Source organism: Mauremys reevesii, linkage group 16 (assembly GCF_016161935.1).
Source record: "Mauremys reevesii isolate NIE-2019 linkage group 16, ASM1616193v1, whole genome shotgun sequence".
Taxonomy (NCBI): domain Eukaryota; kingdom Metazoa; phylum Chordata; order Testudines; family Geoemydidae; genus Mauremys; species Mauremys reevesii.
Window position 1 is genome coordinate 41840560 of NC_052638.1, and position 23022 is coordinate 41863581.

General features: G+C 42.3%; 1 protein-coding gene across 1 annotated transcript in view; it reads left to right on the top strand.

Annotated features, from left to right (window-relative positions):
* Positions 1–3375: 3375 nt before the first annotated feature.
* Positions 3376–23022, top strand: part of NFAT5 (nuclear factor of activated T cells 5) — a 126997-nt gene continuing 107350 nt past the window's right edge. Inside the window, exon 1 of the mRNA XM_039502536.1 lies at positions 3376–3750. Within this exon, the coding sequence (XP_039358470.1) occupies positions 3678–3750 (73 nt within the window). The 5' untranslated portion in view covers positions 3376–3677. The remainder of the gene's footprint in view (positions 3751–23022) is intronic.

Below are 23022 nucleotides of genomic sequence, written 5' to 3' on the forward strand. Positions count from 1 at the left end.
TGCCCCAATATTTGCTTTCTTGAAATCCATACCTTCTGTGAACACAGTCTTTCTTCAGTATGTTTATTTCAAGTATACTTTGGTCACTAGTTTCAACACTTCCCTGTTGTTTACTTTCTCAATAGTTTTTCTCCCTCTTAGTAGAAAGTGTCCCAGGAGTTTGCATCTCTGCCTGGATACCATGCTCTTGGCATAATGAAGTTTTTCACTAGAGAAAACTTGGGAATCTTAGTTTTAATTATACTTGTCATTCCAGACTTCTGGGTAGTTGATTATGCTATCCTGTGGTTTCTCCTGCACCTTGATGATCCAAGAATTTTTCACTCACTCTTGGCTCATTTTAGTGCTCTTCCACAGATTTTGTATGGTACAGTCTTCTTGGTACAGTCAATTGCAGTGTCATTCCCCCTCCCCAATTCTCGTATCTTTTCTAAAAGTACATATGGTCTTAGCTGCTTGTTAAAATCAAACTTTCAAAACCCCAGGCAAGTCATTTAAACTCTGTGCTGAAGTTTCCCTATTTTGATATTATTTAGAGAATAACTTTGTCTTTGTAAAGCCCTTTGAGATCCTCAAATGTGAAGTATGGTTTTCTTTGCCAAGCGTGAAGCACACTTCCCCCCCCCCCCCCACTTGGTACTACCTCTTCTCTTTTTCCCTTTCCTGAATTGATTGATGGGTATAATATCAACATTATGGTTATGAGAAACATCCCATCAGATTTGTGATGCCATCTAGGTTGTGTCCTCTGTGAAGGAGTTGAATACTGTGGCTCCTCTTTATACAGCATGCAGACAAGCCTCAGAAAACACTTATTTTAGAAAAGGCTCAATAGCATGAACAAGCTATTGTGTGCCCCCACCCCCCTTTTTTTCCCCCCCTCCAGTGTTTCTTTTTCTTTGATAGGTCACCCATTCTCTTGCATTTTTTCAACTTTCATGGACAGGGCTCTCTTATCCACAGCTGTACTAGTACATATAGTTTATTTGGGATACAAGATACCAATTAGTTGCATGGAGAAGGACCAAGCATGATATCCTTGTAAAGAATGAAAGCTCAAAGTTGCTAGTTTTAAAAACAAATAGTAATTTTGGGGCCTTTGTAGCTAGGGTGACCAGATGTCCTGATTTTATAGGGACAGTCCTGATATTTGGGGCTTTTTCTTATATAAGGGCATATTACCCCCCACCCCCACCCCAATTGTTCACACTTTCTGTCTGGTCACCTTATTTGTAGCATCTACCCTCACAGAGCAGCTGTTTAGTAGGAGTCATGAGGCTGATTGTCATGAGGACCAGATTCAGCAATTCAAGAGATGGAGGCCTGGAACATCCTGTTTAATTAAAGAAAAAAAAAAACTAGCAGCACATGGGCTGACACACAATTCTATGGTAGACTGTGGTACAAGGGATGCCATTTACAGAGCGCTGACACACAGAATAATAGGTACTATGCTGACTTGATAATCTTTTTGTGCTTAAGTTGAATATTAGTAACTTCTTCATTCTAACCTAAACCTTATCAACCCTTCCTGATTTCATGGGGAAACCAGTCCATGACAAGTTCTAACATATCACAGGAAATCAGGTTTGAAGTAGAGACGTAAACTTCAAACTCCAGCAAGCGTGGCATTTTTCTACAGCTCTGGAATGGTTTTCCTCCAGCTTCTTCAATCAGCTTTGAGTGATTTCCTTCAAACTCTTGCTTGGAGGAGAAAATTTAGCTCTTATGGTCTGTACCTGAGTGTGAAAAGCTACAGCATAAGAGGAACAAACATTCCCACAGCCTTACCTATGTGGGTCCTCTAGCTCTCTCTCACCTTTGCCTGGTGGCAGCTAGCATTCCCACCTTGTTCTGCTTTTACCTCTTTCATTCCCACATCAGGGATGGTTTAGTCAGTGTGGCCAAATGTGCATCAGAAAGGGGCCTTACTTTACCACAGACCATCTGACTAGCATTCAGTACACCTGCCCCAGAGCTGCACAGGATCAGAGAGGAGCTGCTTCATGCTTGTCAGGCTACATGACAACATAAAGCGCCAGGGGATTCACCTAGGGTGATGAGGTGTCCCTTTTTCGACCAGAACAACCGGTGGAAAAGAGACTTCGACAGCTCCAGTCAGTGGGGCTGCCCAGCTAAGGCAGGCTAGTCTCTAACTGTTCTGACACTGCGCTGTACCCTGGAAGCAGCCAGCAGGTTTGGCTCCTAGGCAGAGGGAGGGGGGCAGGGGTGCCATGGGGCTCCGTGTGCTGCCCCTGCCTCAAGCACTGGCTTTGCACTCCAGCCACTGGGAGCTGGGGTGGGGGGTGTCTGTGGGCAAGAGCAGTGTGCAGAGCTGTTTGCATGCCTCCGCCCAGGAGCCAGACCTGCTGCGAGCTGCTTCTAGGGCACAGTGCAGTCCACGGTGCCAGGACAGGCAGGACACCTGCCTTAGCACTCCCGGTCTGCCGCTGACAGGGAGCTGCTAGAATTAAGCCTGTGCCCCAACCTCCTGTCCCAGCCCAGAGCCCCTCCCCCCCCCAAGCTCCTCATCCCCAGCCCCACCTCAGAGCCAACACTCCCAGCCCAGAACCCTCACCCGCTCCCACACCCCAACCCCCAGCACTCTCCCCCATTCTAAATCCCTTGGCCCCACCCCCAACCTGGAGTCCTCCTGCACCCCAAACCCCTGCCCAGAGCCCCCTCCCACACCCCAAAGCCCTCATTTGTGCCCCAGCCCGAGTCCTCACCCCCTCCCATGCCCAGTGAAAGTGAGTGAGGGTGGGGGGAGTGAGCCATGAGAGGGAGGAATGTGGGGGGGGGTGACTAGGGTGTTTGGTTTTGTGTGATCAGAAAGTTGGCAACCCAAGCGTCACCCCATCTCCCCCTTTCCCCCATGGCTGCTTGAGGCACAAGGCAAGATCCCTCCTACCTATGGGGTCACTGGCAGTCTCCATCTGTCCCCGCTGCACAGCCCCCTGCGCATCCAGGGTCCGCCTTGGGCTGTCCTGTTTGCCCCCTCACCCCGCCTGCCCCCTCAGCTCCGCAGCTGTTCTCGACGCTTCGCTCTCTCCCGGCCCAGGCCCAGCGCAGGCTCTTCTCGCCTCCTCCCTCCGTTCAGTCACACGGACCCGGCTGCTCGCTCGCTAGTAGTACATCTCCCACAGCGTCCAGAAACTACGCATGCGTAGAACCTCGCCGCCCGCCCGGTATTTGAGCACGAGCCCCCCCCAACCATGGGGGCCGTTGGCAGACACATGCGCAGAATGACACAACTAGCGAGTGGAAAATGGGCAAAGCCTGAGTAGGTCAGTCTACGCATGTGCAAAATAGCTGACCTGCGGCTCTTCCCGTTCTTATTCCCCCTCCCCCAGCTCCCCTCGGGAGCGCATGCGCACGTCGCCCGATCAGTAGTTCTCGATGTGCGCCACCCCTCCGGAGCCCTTCGGTTGACGCATGCGCAGAGCAGTAACGGAGGGGGCGGTCTGGACCGTTCCGTTGGCAGCAACCGGATTCCTGTCAGCGGCGGGCGAGCCCGATCCTGACAGCGCGTGAAGCCCCTGGCCTAGCCCGGCCCGCAGTGAGCGCGGCGCGCCCTCTCGGCTCCCGGGGTCTCCCCTCCCCACGCCGGGGCGGCGCAGGCAGCAGCGCCCCTCCTCCCGGCGGCCCCCGAGCCCCCGCCGGGCCGCGAAGCTGCGATGCCCTCGGACTTCATCTCTCTGCTCAGCGCCGACCTCGACCTCGAGTCCCCCAAGTCTCTCTACTCCAAGGGTGAGTGCGGGGGGCGGGGCTCCGGGCCGCGCTGGGACCGGCCGTCGCTTCCCCCCGCGGGCCGCGGGCCGCGGCCCCCACCCCCCGGCGGACCGCAGCTCGCCCCACAGCAGCGCCGAGGCTGCCGAGAGCTGGCTCCGGTCCTCGCCCCGCGGGGCCCTAGCTTGGCGGCCGGGCCCGTCCCAGGGAGACCTGCCAGGTGTGGAGCGCTCGGCTCGCAGGGATGCTGCCCGCCGCGGGGATCCCCGGGAAGCCCCGGCCCCAGCGCCAGCGCGGCGCTGAGATTGCAGCGGGGCTGCTCAGGCTGCATTCCTGGCCCGGACACAGTATCCTCAAGAATGTGTCCCGACAGGTTTGTGCGCAAGGGACGCAGCAGCCGGCCCGCCGCGATATCCGCTATGTGATCAGACCCGTGGGCTGAGGCTGATGCTTCTCTCCCTGGCCGGGGCACAGCTGGGCGACTACCTCTGACTTCCCACTGCCAATTCGGAGTGTGCCTGGCAGGCACGCAGCCTGTGTGTGTAAACAGTACTGAAGCTGACATGTTGGCTACCTGCTGGCCTAGGTAGATCGTCTTGGTTGTGACTACAAAACCAGTGGATAAAGGGGGAATGGAAACACAGAAGAAGTGAGCTGTAGCTCACGAAAGCTCATGCTTAAATAAATTTGTTAGTCTTTAAGGTGCCACAAGTCCTCCTGTTCTTTTTTTACAGTTTATTTGGTTTTTCATAAAGCTGCTGACTAACTCAATGATAAAAACGTTCTTAAATAAACTGAGTCGTTTGAGGGAAAGAGGTGGAATTCTGTCGTGAAGTAGAAACTGGCTAAGAGTCAAAAAACAAAAAGAGTTGAAATACATGGTTAATTTTCAACATGGCAAGAGAGTTTATGGTGCCCAGCTTTGAGCTAGGACTAGTATTTACTCTGTTAACAGGGGATTTGGAAAAGGGAGTGAACAGAGAGGTGGCAAAGTTTTCAGATGATACCTATAGTCTATTTGGATAGTCAAGATGATAAAAGAATGTATGGAACATCAGAGCTGTGCTAGGTGAATGCACGGCCTGATGTCATGTGAAAGTCCATGTTGGCAAACATATGGTAATAAGGAAATGTACAGTGGAAGGAATAAGTTGAGCTACATGTACACATAATTGATTGCTAAACTCACTTTTAAATTAAAGATTAGGGTGTTGCTGTGGGCAGCTTAATAAAATATCTGATCATTGTGCAGCAGAGACATACAAAATACAACTTTTGTATAAAAGGGTAGAAAATACTGAGCATATTTTGCTGCTATATATTATGTCCAAGTAAAAAAAAATATATTAAACTGGAATTAAGGTACCTTAACCAGTACCCAGTTTTTGAAAGGCAAAAACATCACGGTAATGATGTTATCCCCAAAACAAATGTAATAAACCCAGAAAATGCTGTCCTAAGACCAAACTTAAAAGAAATCCAAACAAGGTGTGGAAATACATAGTTAAGGCACTCAAACAGCTGTAACTCATAGTGGTGCCATTCAGTAACCGTAGAATTGTGACTAGTACATAATAGTGCTTGTAGTACCAGATTAGATTTAAATGATTTTTAGACATTGAATTTTAATTTTTCCCCTAATGTCACTACGGGGTGGTGTTCAGGTTGTTTGGATGCCTTAACTATGCATTCCAATTTGCTTCGGTCCTAGTGAGAACAATAGCAGGTGGTAGACGTTTTGAAAGAGAGTTCACAGGTTATGTTGTCATCAGGGGTTCTCAACCTTGCTCTCTCTGAGCCCCCCCCCTCAACATGCTATAAAACTCCAGGGCCTGGTGCGAGGTGGTGCTCGGAGCAGGGGCCTTGGGCTTATGCGTAGTTTGACTTCTGTTGGGGGGGGAGAAGGGGCCAGCGGGGCTCAAGCCACCTCCGCATAGTGGGGTCCAGGGAGGGAGTGCCATCTCCACCCCCTGACTCACCTCAGCAGGGCACCAAGCCTGTCTGGGTTGGAGTAGGGGATACAACCGAAAATTATAACTCAAAGGTGGGGGGCTTAGCTCAAAAAGTTTGAAAACAGTTTAGGGTGCAAGGAGGGGGTAGCTAGGGGCTGTGTGCACACGGGGTGGTTATAGGTGTGTGGGGGGATTAGGGGCTGTGTGCGGGCAGGGAGTAGCTCAGGGTACAGGGAGGGTGTAGCCTCCGGGTGTAGGGAGAGGGGCATTAGGGGCTTTATGCTGGGAGGACTCCCTGTTCCTGGAGGGATCTGCCAGCCATGGAGCTGGGTGTCCCCACCTGGGGGGCTCTTACCGGCTGCCTCTGGGGGAATAAAGGAGGCTGGGAGCTGAGGAGCAGCTTCAACCTGGGGCATCAGCAGGAGAGGAGGGAATGCTGTCGCTGCCTATTCCATGGCACCAGCGAGAGCAGCAGTTGCCCCTCACTGCCTGGCTCCGACTTCCACCTCTGACCTGGCCAGGGGGCGGGGAGAAGAGATGGGGGAGGTGGAGGTGTGGAGCTGCCCCCAGTGCCTCTTAGCTTCAGCCCCGCGTGGAGGCTCCAGGGATTGGAGCTCCAGCCCTACTCCTCCTGGCTTCAGCCCCATGGGGAGTGCTGCGGTCCCCTTGAAAGGACACGCAGACCCCCAGGGAGCCACAGACCCCCGGTTGAGAATTGCTGAACTAGATCTCAGTGGGTTTTAACTACAGTAGGACCTCAGAGTTACAAACACCAGAGTTATGGACTAACCGGTCAATCACACACCTCATTTGGAACTGGAAGTATGCAATCGGGCAGCAGAGACACCCCCCCCCCCAAAAAAACCCCAAAAAATAACAAAAAAACAAATACTGTACAGAACAGTACTGTGTGAAGTATAAACTACTAAAAAAAAATAGGGAAAGTTTAAATTTTTTTTTGACAGGGTAAAGAAACTCTTTCCATGCTGTTTCATTTAAAAGCAGCATTTTTCTTATGCATAGTAAAGTTTCAAAGCTGTATTAAGTCAGTGTTCAACTGTAAATTTTGAAAGAACAACCATAATGTTTTGTTCAGAGTTACAAACAACTTCAGGAAGGGAGGTTGTTTGTAACTCTGAGGTTCTACTGCATACTTAAAGTTTGAAGAATATAGTGAGATGAAGACTTTATAGAACCAGGAGTGAGGGAAAAGAGAGCTGATTGTCTAGTCAAACTGTCAGTCACCCAGAGAGGAACTTCCCTTCTGCTGTGCAAAGGGTTCTGGGTAGAGAAGCCTTCTATAAAACTCCTAGGTCCAGAGGCAGAATAAGTTGCAGGGCAGGTAAGGAAGGGTCACATGGAAGAAACTGGGCCAGTTACAAGATGTATAGAGTACTTTGAATGAGTAAATGGACTGATGTTATGGAAAAGTATCCGTTGTTGTTCTTTAGCTTATTTTTTTTATGTAGAATAAATTATTAGCACTCTTTTTGCTAAACTCCTCTGAACTGTGTCCTGCTGATTTGTTTGGGGAACCTTGCTGCCATGCTATGCCACAAAGTTTCTGTTACTTCATTAAGATAATTTAGGACAAAATGGTCTGATACAGGCTGCTAATTTCTTAAAGAAGTCACTTAAATTTAACTTCTAATCTGTAAATGGGCCAATTTTTTTTAAACAAATTATCAGAATATTTGTTTAATTCTTCAAGTGCCATAATTTTCGAGTGGATATATTGTATTTTTTATATGTAACAGTGGTTGAATCTGCTTGAAGTGCAAAACTGTTCTCAACTGCAATACAATATATAGACTGGTGCTTCCATAATGTAATTGATATGCCTTCACCTTTAGTTTTGGTCGTCATCATTTCTGAAAAAGAGAGCAGAACTTGAAAGGGTCTTCTTGAAATGAATGAAATGACTAGAAATAGGAATAAACATTGAAAAGAATGGGACTATTTAATGTAGAGGAGATGAATAAGATTAGGTGTGATATAGGTTTATAAAAGAGTAGATGGGAAAAATTGATTTAAATACAAATCAGACTTTAAATGTAGGTTTATTTAAAAAAATTGAAATTGACAACCTATATTAACGCCTACATTTATTATAATCTATTTTTTTTGTATTTGATTTAAAGCAGCACATGTTTGCTGCAAAGTTCTAAAGAAAGTCAGACCACCGAAGTGATGGAAATCACTAAGTACCTTGAACACGGATGCAGAGAATATTTTCTTAATTTCAGTTTATTCAACCTGTTCAGGTCAATAACTAGTTAATTCAAAGTTAAGAAAGTAATTGCCAGCTGAAATATTAGGAAAGCTCCTTCCTCTTACAATCGCTGAATAAAAGCTTTGTATGAGAGGATGAGATTCCACTATGTCTCAAGTTTTGAAGGCCATGGTGACCAGAAACAATCAGTCCAATTTGCTAACTACAAATATCTCCTTTTGTTTAATAAATCAGTTGTTTTGTATTTCAAAATGTTTTGACAAACTTTTTTCTTATGGATCTAGCACACTTAAGGTAGTTCTTAATTGAATTTGAATTTCTGTCCAAATCCAACTTGACAAAGATCTCAAATAAAAAATTAATCGTTCATAAAAAGTTAAGCTATATTGCTTAAATATGTATAGCTATTGTGTATCCTCCTTGTTAGCAAAAAGAAGCACTATGTTTAATTGCAAATCAGCATGTTTTTAATGGTTACCATCCAATTAGAATTTACCTGTCTTTAGAAAAATAACTGAAGTGCAAATGCAAAATGTGATTAAAATGGATTATTTAAATATAGATTTTCTGCTTCCTGATTTAAATCATGATTAAAATTGGTGATTTAAATCACTTTGATCTAAATCAATTAACCCTCTTATAAAACAATAATATAAAGAAGATATCAGGGTTTCATTTTTATGCTTTATCATACTATAAGAACAAAGGGACATTCAGTTAAATTGAAAGGCAACACATTTAAAGCTAATAAAAGAAAATACTTCTACACAGTGAATAATTAATTTGAGGATGTAATTGCCCCAATTACAGAAAAATACTACTGTTTATGTGGATAATCAAACATCCACCATTATATTATATTCCTTGTATTTTTCTTCTGTCAAACCTCCTATGATTCAGTGCATAAACTAAAAACCGAGAGAGTTGGGGGGAAAAACTCTGGACACAGTGGGAATGGTCAGAAGTTGAGGCATCTATATTTGTGGGTATAGGCTAGGGAATATTGAAAGGATGGGATTTTATATGATTGCTTTACTGTTATTGAGAAGTGTAGTCATCCTGCAGATCAGAACCCCTCTACCAACCGGATTGTATAATTTAAAACTATACAATATCGCTGCACTCTGAGACAATTACAGTGTAGTATAATACCCATCTCATAGAATATTGACTATTAATATTTGTACAGTATTTGGAAGTAAAAGGACCACACAGATCATAAATATTAGTTTCCATGTAATTAAGTTCACTTCCAAACCATAGGAAAAATCATCAGAGTTCTAGCAGAAGGATATAAGTACATCCAGAATGGGCAACAATATAGAAATATTTATATGGTATTATTGCTGTTGGAACAATGAGTTTTGTCTGCCTGAATTACATTTTACATGACTTTATCAAACAAAGTCAAATGGTTTGACACTTCTGATCTAAAAACGCAAAGTGCATAATTTTGAAATGATGGCGAAAAATGTTTAATAGACTGTCTTAATAATTTCAAAAGCTTGATATAGATCATTGGAAGCCCAGAATGAACAGCGAAAATGACTTCTCTTTGTTCAAGATGCTGTAACACATGTCAATCTTTGTACTGATTAATAGTTGCCTACTATATCTGTCTCAGTTTGAGTTCTCTCGTTTACATACATTTTTATAAATTGATTTTATTGAGCTTTTGGAAGAGAATATCTTTTCTGCAAAGATAGTATCACTGAATTCTTAGGTTTCAAGATTCCAGTGCATGTCTGGAACTCCCAAAGATAAAAGAAACAAATGCCAGAGGTGTTTTTAAAAGCATTTCTATGGTGCCCATTCCCATATTATCTTGAGAATGTGGTTGTTAGAACCAAGCAAAAAACCTTCAAGGTCTAATGTCCGCAAATCATTGTGAAAAATGATGCCAGATAGCCTCAAAAACAAACAAACAAAAACCCCAAAACAAAAAAACCCAAACCACAACCCATGGCAAAAGAAACAAAAATATGTATGTTATTTGCATATAGATTATTAAAACCATGCACTGATATATCTAAAGAATATAATAATGGGTCCAACTCCAGACTTTGCAGAACACCATCCTCAAGATAAACAACAAGTATTTTGTCATACAAAGGTAAATTAGCAATCCAAGAGACAAATTGCTGGCACACGTATTCTGAAAACCTAGAGGTTAGTTGTCCTGTGGTTGGTAGATTTAAGTGCTGTTTTCAATACTATCATTTACTTAATTTTGTTAAACTATTCATTTTAGCCCCTTGAAAGACCACTAAGTACCATGAGTGAAAGTTTGTTGAATGATAGGCCCTAAATCCAAACTCATTAGTATCAACTAATTTAATTAATCCTTTATGTAGAGCCTTTTCATACTCCAGGTATTTCAGTGCTTTAAGTTCTTAGCGTATGCACAATGTGCCTCAGGTGGCACGTGGCCAAGATTCATCACCAAATTTGGTCTGCTGGTTGGATCATTAGGTTCTCTGGCCTGGGCTGGGTACTGATGGAGAGCATGACATGAATGCTGATCCATGCTAAAATGAGTTAAATCCCAGTAATATAGTGACTATGTAGTCAAGGAGAAATAGAGCGTCCGTTTTTATGTTTACTTACGGCTTTGGATATTAAAATTTGTGTTGAGAAAAGAAAGGTTGGGGAGGATGTTGCAATTATCAATTTGTTTGATCCTCATCACCATAGTATCTGAGCATCTCCTAGTTATTTAGAAATAGAAATAATAAAATAATACTTTAATTTATATTTTTAGTTTTTCTTAGGTACATAGAAGAAAGGAGTTGTCATACTGTGTCAGTATCCTGTCTCTAACAGTAATGCTTCTGATGAATGTGCAAGAAAACCAGCCGTAGGCAAAGGTTAGGTAATCTGGCCTTTATGAAGGTCTCATTCTAACTGATGATAGTTAGAGATTGTCTTAATGCCTGAAAATATCCCTTCCAAAATTTGTTGGCACTGTAACTCTCTCTCTGTTTGCTATCCATATGAATGTCTAATTCCACTTTGAATCTTGCTAGATTCTTTATCTCAGTGACATTCTGTGAGAAGGAGTTCCACAATCTAATCACACAGTGTGTAAAAGGTATTTCTTTTAATTAGTTTTGAATTTGCCACCTCACAATTTCTTATTGACTGTTTCCATGCTCTTGTGTTGAGACAGAGAACAGAAGTGCCAGATCTTCCTTCTTTATACATTTATTATTTTGTGTACTTCATGTCACTGCTTATTCATCTCCTTTCTAATTTCATCTCTTGTTTGCTTTCTAGTTTGTATGTCTCAATGTGAAGAAACTGAGAAAAAGCTAAATTGAATAAATGAGTTTTGTATTTAGTTCTGAAAGTTGTTAGTTCCATAGTCATTCCTATCTTTTGCTGGGTTGAATTCTGTTGTCCAGGTCCAGTTCCTGGGAAATATCTGTCTCCTTCTCTCATGAACCTTCTCATATTGATCAATAGTTCTGTTTTTCAAATGAAGTATAGCTGTTGTGGGAGGTCATAGTCACAGAGAGAAATGTGATCTTCCAGGTAGAAAGGACCAATCCCATGGAGTGATTTGAATATCAGAACAGAAACCTTGTATAATTAAAGCTGAACTCTATTCAAGTTGACTCTGTTCAAGGGAAGCCAGCACAAAGAACAGCACACCAGAGTGATATGTTCACAACAACCTGTCTTGCTACAGTGCTTTATGGCACTTGAACCTTTTCAAGGGTGCGTAGTTTGACTCATGGATATGAGCAGCAATAAATAATCAAGCCTGGAGTCATGACTGTGTGATGCCAGGTGTATGTTTGTTAGGTTGGGGTTCAATTTTCTGCTCAGTTGCCATGGTGGCAGTCACTTCCGTTTACTATTTGTGCTGTGTATCCAGTAGCACTGAGGAGTCCCAAAGGATCCAAAGGTTGAGGGTTGATTTATCAATCTGAGAGTAGATGCCCTCAATTATTGTTGGTATTATAGAGGAGGGAGGTTCTCTGAAGTGCTTTCTTCTTCTTACCAGCTTCATCTCTCTGTCTTGGGTTCATCTTTACCCTCTGCTCTTCACTCAGGTATTTGTTTTGGCCTTGTTTAGGACTGTGTTTTGTGTTTTATGTAAAGAAAATGTAGAACAGGATAATGTCAGCATACTGCTGGCACTTCATCCTATATTTTCTCAATGTCTCACCAGCTTTCCCAACAGCTTCATAAGATGTTGAATAACGTGGGGTAAAGAATTGACTCTTGTGGGACTCTGCAGTTGAGGGTTTCACAGATAGAGGAAAAGTTCCATAAAATGATCGTTTATGCTTAATCTGAGAGGAAGACCCCGAGTCATTTCAGATCCTTCCTGTTCAGTGCTACAACTCCTTGCAAGAAGGACAGGAATATTTGGTGATCAATAAAACTAAATGTAGCAGCGAAGTCCACTGGGGTATGTATGAATGTATTTTCCTTGTCTCTAGGCAGGAGGAGATAGTCCACCAGAATAATATGCTGTCTCAGTACCATATCCTAATGTGAAACCTGAATGATAGAAATTCAGCATACTGGTAAATAACAGATGGTTCTGATTACTGTCTTTTGCTAGTTTCTTGATTAACTTAGAAAATGGGAGGTTAGATGCTGGGCTGTAGTGATTGACCTGCGCCAACTGGATTGCTGAGCCAACTAGACATTTCAGTCTTGTGTGATTGCTGTCAATTCTTTCATGACTACTGCTTGGTCATAGAGCTAAATTTTTGAAAGGAAGGGATTTGTATCTATGATTTTGCCCTTGACTTGGTTTTGTTGGCCTCTGGTGTCATTCCAAAAGCAGGTGATTTACTCTGTGAAATACGATAACTCCTCATATCTGGAGATGCTATGTTCTTGGGTTGAGTAGAGGCTGTCAATGATTTTAAACTGACTTATGGTTTGGGAAGGTTCTGCAGGATATGATTTCCTGCCTTTGTGGCAAAGGCAATAAAGAGAGGCCCTACATCTCCCTTACTCTCAAAGAGTATTTTATGGTCTTTAGCTTCATCTGGACCAGCAACAAAAATCTTATGTTCTGTCTCATGTGAATGATAGCATCTTCTTCCCATGATCACACTGCAGAATTAGTATTCTGTGTGAATATAACAGCTGGTTTGAGACTTTAAAACAGACTTCAGACCTAGAAGTGAAAATACTTTCAAGTAAGCTGTCTGTAAGTGAAAAGCAGTATTTTCAAAATAACTTATTTCTCTAAAGTTGACATTACATGTTAATCTTTTGTAAATATGCAAACTTATTTCAGGTATTAATATGCATGGTGATTTAAGCTTTTACTTCAAAGATATAAACAAAGTTTACACTTAATATTAGAAGAAGGATTGCAACTTGCTGATAATGTGGCAGTAAGCCAAGAACTGCAAAAACTGTTACTGGAGCGTGTCTATGTTGGCTGTAACTATAGAAACTCTAAACCTGATGGAGTTACAGGTACTCTCTTTGGCTTTACATTTGTTCATTAGACTTTCTGATTAAATTAACGAGGACATAGTATTAGACAGCTATTGTCAATAATAAATTCATTAGTTGACCTCAAACAGGTGATGTATGTTGACTTACTAAATAAGTTTCACCAGCTTTTTGGGCATCATCACAACAATGGCTATGGTTGAGCAGAAAGCCATAATAGCTTTTTTTTTGGTTTTAAATTACAGAGATGCTGCCAATTTAGTCAAGACTTGAAATCTAGATTTCAATTTAAGCAGAGAGGACTTTTAAAATGCTAATGGAAATGGAACTTTAAAAAAAAAATTGAATGTGAATACTTTCCTGCAGTGAGGCTTAAAGGTAAAATTGACCAGTTGAGTTTCATTGTCCATTTTAAGAGAAAAGCAAACAGAATAATTGGGAATTTAAAAAAATAATAATCTAATTTAACTCTCCTGTAATAATTTAGTAAAACACAACTAAGGTTACCTTTAACATAACTAAAGTTTATACAAAAAGTTCATTTGTATAAAAGTTCATGTGTATTCTTTTTCAGTAGGAAATATTTGTAGCTAGATAACTAGGTTTGAATTATGGTGGGAATGCTATATACAATTTTGGAATAAAACACATAGATAATTCAGACCAGGAGTGTATTTGAGCTCAAAAGCAGATGCTTGTAATCAAGGGATGTTTTAGACTGGGGCTCAAACTTCTGTAGAGAGGGCTGTGTTATATTTTTTTAATTAGTCTGGGCAAGGGTAAACATCTAGATGATGTACTCCCCTCAACCACTGCAGAACTCCCACTAATAGTAACAGAACGCTTTCCCAGAAATAAAAGAGAATTTGGCCTTTTTGTCAGGGTGGATTTGATTTAAATCACTAGTCAGGAAGACTCGATTTAATCATGGATTTCTACATTGAAGTGCATTCTTGTTGGTCGTTACAACCTTAGTACATATTCTTCACAACTCAGAGATAGATGTAGGTTTCATTTTTTAGAACTTACATGCTATACATTTTTAAAGTGATTTATTTTGAAAACTTTTCAGATTAATTTTACAGTTATATCAGAAAATGAATGATTGTTTGGTTATTTCATTTACCAAAGGTAATTGAAGCAGATATTTATGAAGTCAGTGGGTAGTGAACTATCTCCAAATCAACAGGTTAATCATTAATATTTGGAGGATTTTCTTGCTATGCTGTATTAGGAGGAGAAAATCACAAACATTTAAATTGTTTTATTTAACTGAAACAACAATGTTATGTATTCTGGATTTTTTTTCTTCAACAGCAAAAATATAATAATTTAACAAAACAAGCATATGAATTTTTGCATTTAAACATTCAAGTTTTTTTAAAATCTAGTTTGTTTTTGTTAAAATTGTTTTAAAGTAAAATAGTTAAATCAAATATTTAAAAAAACCCAACAAAAATTAAATCGACTATGTCAGCCAGGTCAACATGAGAAACTTAAAATATTGGCTTCTGCAGCTAACTCAGTCATCTTCACCTTCATTTTCCTGTTTGTTCATAATCTGGAAAAGAAAAACAAGCTTTCCTGCTTCTTCAGGTCCCAAACGATTTCTCAATTTGGAATGAATTAGTCCAAAGGAAGAAAATATTCTTTCTACACTGGCAGGAGAAGCTACTGCTGTTAAAAGTGAGATTATCACTTCAACCGTCTCTGAATCCAAGTGCTTAAGTGACTTCCACCAGTTCACTGGTGTGACTTTCTTTAAAACATCACCAGCAAACATATATTTCTTGAATGGTTCACCCTTAGCTCTGAAGTTTATTATAGTTGGCATTATGGAGGAATGATTGCTGGATGTCCATGTCATAGCCAACTCCTCTTCTTCAGCAGTTAAAGTTTGACCCTGGTACCGAGTATTGAGAATATTTGCAAGAAAATGAGATGGAGATAGTGCTTGTCGCATTTGTTTTTTTTAATGCTTTGTAATTTAACTCTGTCATTGCATATTTCTTTTTTTAACATCTCACTCAGTTCCTTCAAAATTTCAACAGCGTCAGCAATAAAACAGCTATTTCCCTGCCTTTTGTTCAAGACCACAGAAATAGGCTTTAGGGCACTCAGCATGTGTTCAACATTTCTCTTAAGCCCAATGTTGAGAACTTTAGCTGTGACAGTGTCATCTGTTCTTTCACGATTTGTTCACAAACTGTCATCACATTAGGCCCGTTCTTGATATAGTGCTCAAAACAGTCCACTACTGAGTTCCATCACACGTCTTGTGGGAGAGTTAGCTTGGTTCCTCCCACTTTTTTCAGAGCAGCTGCTGCAAAATGGTTGTTACGGAAGTATTTTGCAATTTCAACATTAGCCTTTATTTCTGGAACACTGAAGTCTAGTCTGGCTAGGAGGTGAATCAAATGGGCGCTGCAACCATATGTTATGGGCTTGGGGCTCTCTTCACTCTCTTCTAAATTTCTTCTCATCTTGGATACATTTGCAGCATTGTCTGTGACCAAGCTGCATACTAGACATTTGAATTTTTTTTCACAGTTTGTTATAACTTTTACTGCTACTTCTTGTAAGTATTCTGCTGCTTGTGCATTTCCTGATGTATCAATTGTTTCTGTAAGGAAGACAGTCCCTTCTTCTGTTGTCACACAAGCACATACAACAGGATCATTGTGGACATTGCTCCACTCATCAAGACTCAGGTTAACAATTTTACCCTTTAGACCTTTTGCACACTGCTCAGTTTCTCTTTCATATACTTTATCCAGCAATTTGCCTGCGACATCTGCTCTGTTGGGTGGACTGTATCCTGGTCTTAATGACTGAACCATGTTAATGAAGCAAGGGTTCTCAATCATATGGAAAGGAGAGTTTGTTGCATAAACAAACCAGGCAATTTTTTCATCAATTACCTCCTTTTGTAATCTGCTGGTTATCATAGCAGAGGGGCATTGCTGGCAAAAGATGGCATATATTACATTGGTGGACGTGCAGGTGAATGAACCGGTGATGGTGTGGCTGATCTGGTTAGGTCCTGTGATGGTGTCGCTGGTGTAGATATGTGGGCTTCAGGTTGGCAGGTTGTCTGTGGGCGAAGACAGACAGAGACCAACACCTACAAAATCTCCATCAAGCATTCTCAAACTACAGTACCCGCACGAGGAAATAAGGAGACAGATCAACAGAGCCAGACGTGTACCCAGAAGCCTCCTACTGCAAGACAAACCCAAGAAAGAAACCAACAGGACTCCACTGGCCATCACATACAGTCCACAGCTAAAACCCCTCCAGCGCATCATCAGGGATCTACAACCCATCCTGGACAATGATCCCACACTTTCACAGGCCTTGGGTGGCAGGCCAGTCCTCGCCCACAGACAACCTGCCAACCTGAAGCATATTCTCACCAATAACTGCACACCACACCATAGTAACTCTATCTCAGGAACCAATCCATGCAACAAACCTCGATGCCAACTCTGCCCACATATCTACACCAGCGACACCATCACAGGACCTAACCAGATCAGCCACACCATCACCGTTTCATTCACCTGCACGTCCACCAATGTAATATATGCCAGCAATGCCCCTCTGCTATGTACATCGGCCAAACTGGACAGTCTCTAAGGAAAAAGATAAATGGACACAAATCAGATATTAGGAATGGCAATATACAAAAACCTGTAGGAGAACACTTCAACCTCCCTGGCCACACAATAGCAGATCTTAAGGTGGCCATCCTGCAGCAAAAAAACTTCAGGACCAGACTTCAAAGAGAAACTGCTGAGCTCCAGTTCATCTGCAAATTTGACACCATCAGCTCAGGATTAAACAAAGACTGTGAATGGCTTGCCAACTACAGAACCAGTTTCTCCTCCCTTGGTTTTCACTCAACTGCTAGAACAGGGCCTCATTCTCCCTGATTGAACTAACCTCGTTATCTCTAGCTTGCTTCTTGCTTGCATATATAAACCTGCCCCTGGAAATTTCCACTACTTGCATCCGAAGAAGTGGGTATTCACCCACGAAAGCTCATGCTGCAAAAGTCAGTTAAACTTATCTATGGTTAACAAATTTATTTGAGCATAAGCTTTCGTGGGCTACAGCCCACTTCTTTGGATGCATAGAATGGAACACACAGACAGAAGATATTTATACATACAGAGAACATGAAAAGGTGGAAGTAGCCATGCCAACTGTAAGAGACCAATCAACTGAGATGAGCTATCATGAGCAGGTGAAAAAAAACCTTTGAAGTGATAATTGAGATGACCCATAGAAAGTGTGAGGAGAACTTAACGTGGGGAAATAAATTCAATTAGTGTAATGACCCAACCATTCCCAGTCTCTGTTTAAACCTAAGCTAATTGTATCTAATTTGCATATTAATTCAAGTTCAGCGGTCTCTCTTTGGAGTCTGTTTTTGAAGATTTTTTTGTTGCAAAATTGCCACCTTCAAGTCTGTCACTGAGTGGTTAGAGAGGTTGAAGTGTTCTCCCACTGGTTTTTGAATGTTATGATTCCTGATGTCAGATTTGTGTCCATTTATTCTTTTGCGTAGAGATTGTCCGTTTTGGCCAATGTATATGGCAGAAGGGCATTGCTGGCACATGCTGGCATATATCACGTTGGTAGATGTGCAGGTGAAGGAGCCCCTGATGGCGTGGCTGATGTGATTAGGTCCTATGATGGTGTCACTTGAATAGATCTGTGGACAGAGTTGGCATCGGGCTTTGTTGCAAGGATAGGTTCCTGGGTTAGTGTTTATGTTGTATGGTGTGCGGTTGCTGGTGAGTATTTGCTTCAGGTTGGGAGGCTGTCTGTAAGTGAGGACTGGCCTGTCTCCCAAGATCTGTAAGAGTGAGGGATCATCTTTCAGGATAGGTTGTAGATCTTTGATGATGCGCTGGAGAGGTTTTAATTGGGGGCTCATCTCAGTTGATTGGCCTCTTACAGTTGGCATGGCTACTTCCACCTTTTCATGTTCTCTGTATGTATAAATATCATCTTTTTGTGTGTTCCATTCTATGCATCCAAAGAAGTGGGCTGTAGCCCACGAAAGCTTATGCTGAAATAAATTTGTTAGTCTCTAAGTTGCCACAAGTACGCCTGTTCTTTTTGTGGATACAGACTAACACGGCTGCTACTCTGAAACTTATCTATGGTTGTTTCTGAATGATGGAGATTTTGTTTTTCTTTTTGCTACAGTGGCTATGTGACATACATGATGTGTCTGAAACACTGTCATTGGTAGATAACTCTGAAACTATAGAACATGATGGTGATCTTGAACGTGGATATTCTTCAGAATCCAGTATGTTGAGGATGGATTCTCCTAAACAAAATAAGACAGTGCAGTTATTTTATTATTATTATTACCACACTGCTCATTTAGTATTGCTCATTGCATTCACTGCCACTCAGTGCTACTTTAAAGGTGAAGGTGTAAAAGGAAGATCTGCCTAGTTCAGCTATTTATTTATTTTTTATCACAACTGCATCTAAAAGGATAGTACCATAGAGTAACAACTATATTTTTTGCTCAAACATGAGAATTCAAGAATAGTCCAGAAGGAAGACAGGCAGTCCTTAAGAAAGAAGTATGAAATAAAAAAGTTTACCAACCTAAAGATCCTGCATGTTCAGACATGTTCCTTTCATCATCTTCAACGCAGGTTCCTCCCGAGAAGGAACACTTCTCATGATGTTGTTTCATTCAGGCAACCGGGTCTTGCATTTCTTTGTTGCAGTGTTTGCATGCATGCCTGTCTTACCCACAGGTAGAGGAACTTCATTAAAATATTCCCAAACTGGGTCTCTTTTATGACCGTTATAGGTTACTGCCATTATAAGTTTTCCCTTCTAGTGAGAGAATGGTATGGTAGATCTCAAATCAATGAAGGCTATACTCAGACCTCCAGACTTCTGGAATATGCTGCTCAAACAGTTTCACTTTTGTTTCTACTGCCTGTCCCTCCCGTCTCACGTTTATCTCGAGACTTCTCCTTGTCCAGATCTATTCCACCCCCAACAATCATTCATTGAACTTTTTGAAACTTTGCACTTTAGAGAGAGGTAAGGGATTGACTCTGTATACACAAATTTGCAGAGGGACAATAGGGTTGAGGTTTGTTATTTCTCACCTCTCTATATTATTTATTTTAAAACATTTTTGCTGTTAACAAGCATGTTATCTCTGGAGACACAAATCCACAGTTTGAGAACTGCAAAACTAAGCATCTCTGATGGTTTCTTCTAGACTGAGCACTGAGTCCCACTGGGTAGATAGAAAGATTAACCTAAATAATCTATACAGAAGCCCTTGGAACCCCATAAAATTGGGTCCCTAATCCATGACCTATTGGAACTCATTTACAAAACTTTTCGTAAACATTACATGAATATATTGTTTTGTACTATGGAATTAGAATTTACAATCCCTATTCCATGATGAGATATCTTTGAGCTATAATGTATCTTAATTAAAACTATCTTTGGATAGGTTTTTTCCTTAAAAAGCATTTTATCAAAAAAAAAATCCGATTTAAATAAAAAAATCATTGACTTTTATCCCCCCTGCTTTTTGTATTAAATAAACTTTTTCAGTACTGTATCCATGGCATACTACTATTTCTACTTTGTTTCTCTCTTCCCCCTCATTTTCTTTTCTCCTTTTCTCTGCCTCTTCCCTGTCCTTAGAAAGACAGTGGGTGTGAGGTAGTATATTTTATTGGACCAGCTTCTGTTGGTGAGAGAGACAAGCTTTCAAGCTATTCAGAGTTCTTCAGGTTTGAGAAAGGTACTAGGGGTGTCACAGCTAAATACAAGATCAAACAGCTAGTTTAGCATAAGCAGTTAGCACATATTCTAAGGGATCATTCAAGCTTAAGTGGCCTGTTAACACCCCTCTAGTCATAGGACCAAAAAAGGGAGGTTAGTGTATTACAGATTGTTGTTGTAATAATTCATAAATCCAGTGTCACTATTAAGACTGTGATTTTTAGTGCCCAGCAAAGTTATGAATTTAAGCTCCCAGGCTCATCTTTGAAAATGTTTTGTAGGTTTCCTTTGAGGATGAGGACTGAAAGGTCAGACAGAGTGATTGCTTTGTGAAAAGTGTTCACCACAGATGATAGGATGTCTTTCTTTTTTATAATTTTCCTGTGTGAGTTCATTTGAAAGTGTAATGACTGTCTGGTTTTACCCACGTGGTTGTTGGGGCATTTTAGTGCACTGGATGAGGCAGATCACATGTGATAGGCATGTGTAGGACCCATGGATCTTAAAAGATATATTGTAGAGGGTATTGAGCATTGTAGGAGTGGAGATATGTCTTCAGGATTTGCATCTTGTTCTGGCAGGGTCTGGTGCTGCTTTGAGTTGGTGTGTCCTGGTCTGTGGGGAGCTTGCTTCTGTTGATGAGCTTGGAGACACTGTCAGGTTGTTTGAGGGCCAGAAGAGGAGATTCAGGAAAGGTTTCTTAGAGGATGCGGTCCCCATCGAGAATGAGTTGTAGTTGTTTGTTGATACCTGTATGGGTTCCAGTGTGTAGTGGTAGCTAACAACTAGAGGTGTGTGGTCAGATGGAGTTTTATTTCTGTATTGAAGCAGGTTCTCTTGGAGTATTTGGGTGGCCCACTCTATGATGTGATCTTCTTCTCTGATGGAGTGTCCTTGTTTGGCGAAGGCGATTTTGAATGTGTTAAGGTGTATATCTTGGAAACGGCATTTCTCCTTGGAGCATATTCTGTGGTATCTGAGTGCCTGACTGAAGACAACAGATTTCTTTGTGCGTTCGGTGTGGTTACTGGATCTAAGAAGGTAGGTGTGGTGATCTGTGGGTGTCTTGTATATAGTTGTCTGTCGGGTTCCATTGCTGAAGCTGATTGTGGTGCCCAGGAAGTTTTGATGCTAGTATGGGAGTGTTCCAGAGAGTTTAATGGATGTGTGGCCGTGATGGTTGTTGAAATTGTGGTAGGGAGGGAGTATGTCATCTGGCCAGAGTGTGAAAATATAATTGATGTATCTCAGGTATATCATTGGTTTTGTGGCACATTTCTTCCCTGTCTTTGTCAATTTTCTTTTCTGCATTTTCTTCCTTAAGGAAACTCTCAGTCCCCACCTATGGGCTTCCCTTCTCGTCCCTTTCCATTCCATCACTAAAACAAGCAGTGAGAAAGAGTTTGTTTAAATTTAAAGTGGTATAATCTTTAGAATGTAGGTGGGTAAAATTCTCATCTCTAAGTCATTGTTTTAGGCTGTGTTCTGACTTAGGGCACACTGCATCTGTTATACTTGGTTCATGTTTGGAAGGTTGTCTTTGCAGCCATGATGCTTGGAAGCTTTAAGTGAAAGCTGAGATTCTCCAGATTATGAAAATGCTACATGTGCCCCAATACATCAAGTATGTTGGATCTGGCTTGGGGGCTGTATCTTTGTGTCACAGTTCAGGGCAACTGCACCTGAATTCCCTCTCCATGGTCCAGCAAGGGCACATGCTCTCAGCTCCTTAGCATCATATCTCTTGATTGGAGACCCTTGTCTCTCTCCCTCCTGACTGGTGTTTTTCCAGACTGTACAGTATCTTGCCTATATTGGATTTCTGTGACAGGGACGACTCACCACCAATGCCACCTAGTAGGCAGGGCAGGCTTTTTCCCCACTTTCTCATGATAGCTTGGCCCTTTTGGTGGTCTGTCCTTTTAGTGAGTCAACCCTCTGGCCAGGTCACATGTTCAAGTCCACCCTTTTCGGGATACGTATAAGGAGTCTAGTAATGTGGAAGTCTTCAGAAGTCAGCAAGGGCTACAGGACTTCACCCTGGGTTGGGAGCGTGGGGTCTGGACCCTTGTATCATCAGGGTCTTCTCCTTCTAGGTTCCCTGCTGAAGGATAGACATCTATCATGGTTGCCTCGTTAGGGGTTGGTAAAGGAGCCCAGGTCCACCCTCTCCGCCAGACTCTGATCTAGGACCCAGTAGTAGGCAGCTAGCCCCTGCACATTGGTGTGCTATCCAGTTGCCTCCCAGAATTGCTTCCTCTCAGTGCCCCATTTCCCCTAGGGTAAAGAACTGAAACACAAAAATAAAGTTTCTGACAGTCAAAAGTCACGAGTCCCTCCTTTGCAGGCTTCTCCAGCTCATTATCACCAAGCTTCAGGCAGCAAGAGCTCCTTCCCAGGAGTTCAGAAGGCTGGCAATTTAGCTACTTCTCCTTTTAAGCTCTCCCTCCAGCTTTTGCATGCCTGGTCAGGCAGGCAAGGGGTCCTTAACCCCTTCTTCTCCAGCATGGGGTTTCTATACCCTGTCATAGGTCCCCAGGGGGAGGGATAGCTCAGTGGTTTGAGCATTGGCCAGCTAAACCTAGGATTGTGAGTTCAATCCTTGAGGGGGCCATTAGGGATCTGGGGCAGCAAAATCAGTACTTGGTCCTGCTAGTGAAGGCAGGGGGCTGGACTCAATGACCTTTCAGGGTCCCTTCTCGCCTCCCTTTTTAATATTATAGATCGGGTTGCCTAAGCAGGCTTGCTTTGCTTTCTCCTCAGAGGCTATACACAGCATTCTTCAGTTGGATGCAGCCTGACCGCTGCGTCTGTATGGGGGAGCTGCACAGTGATCTCCCACCCCCGTGCAGCCAGTGGCCTGTGCTCCCCACTGCCATGCTGGAG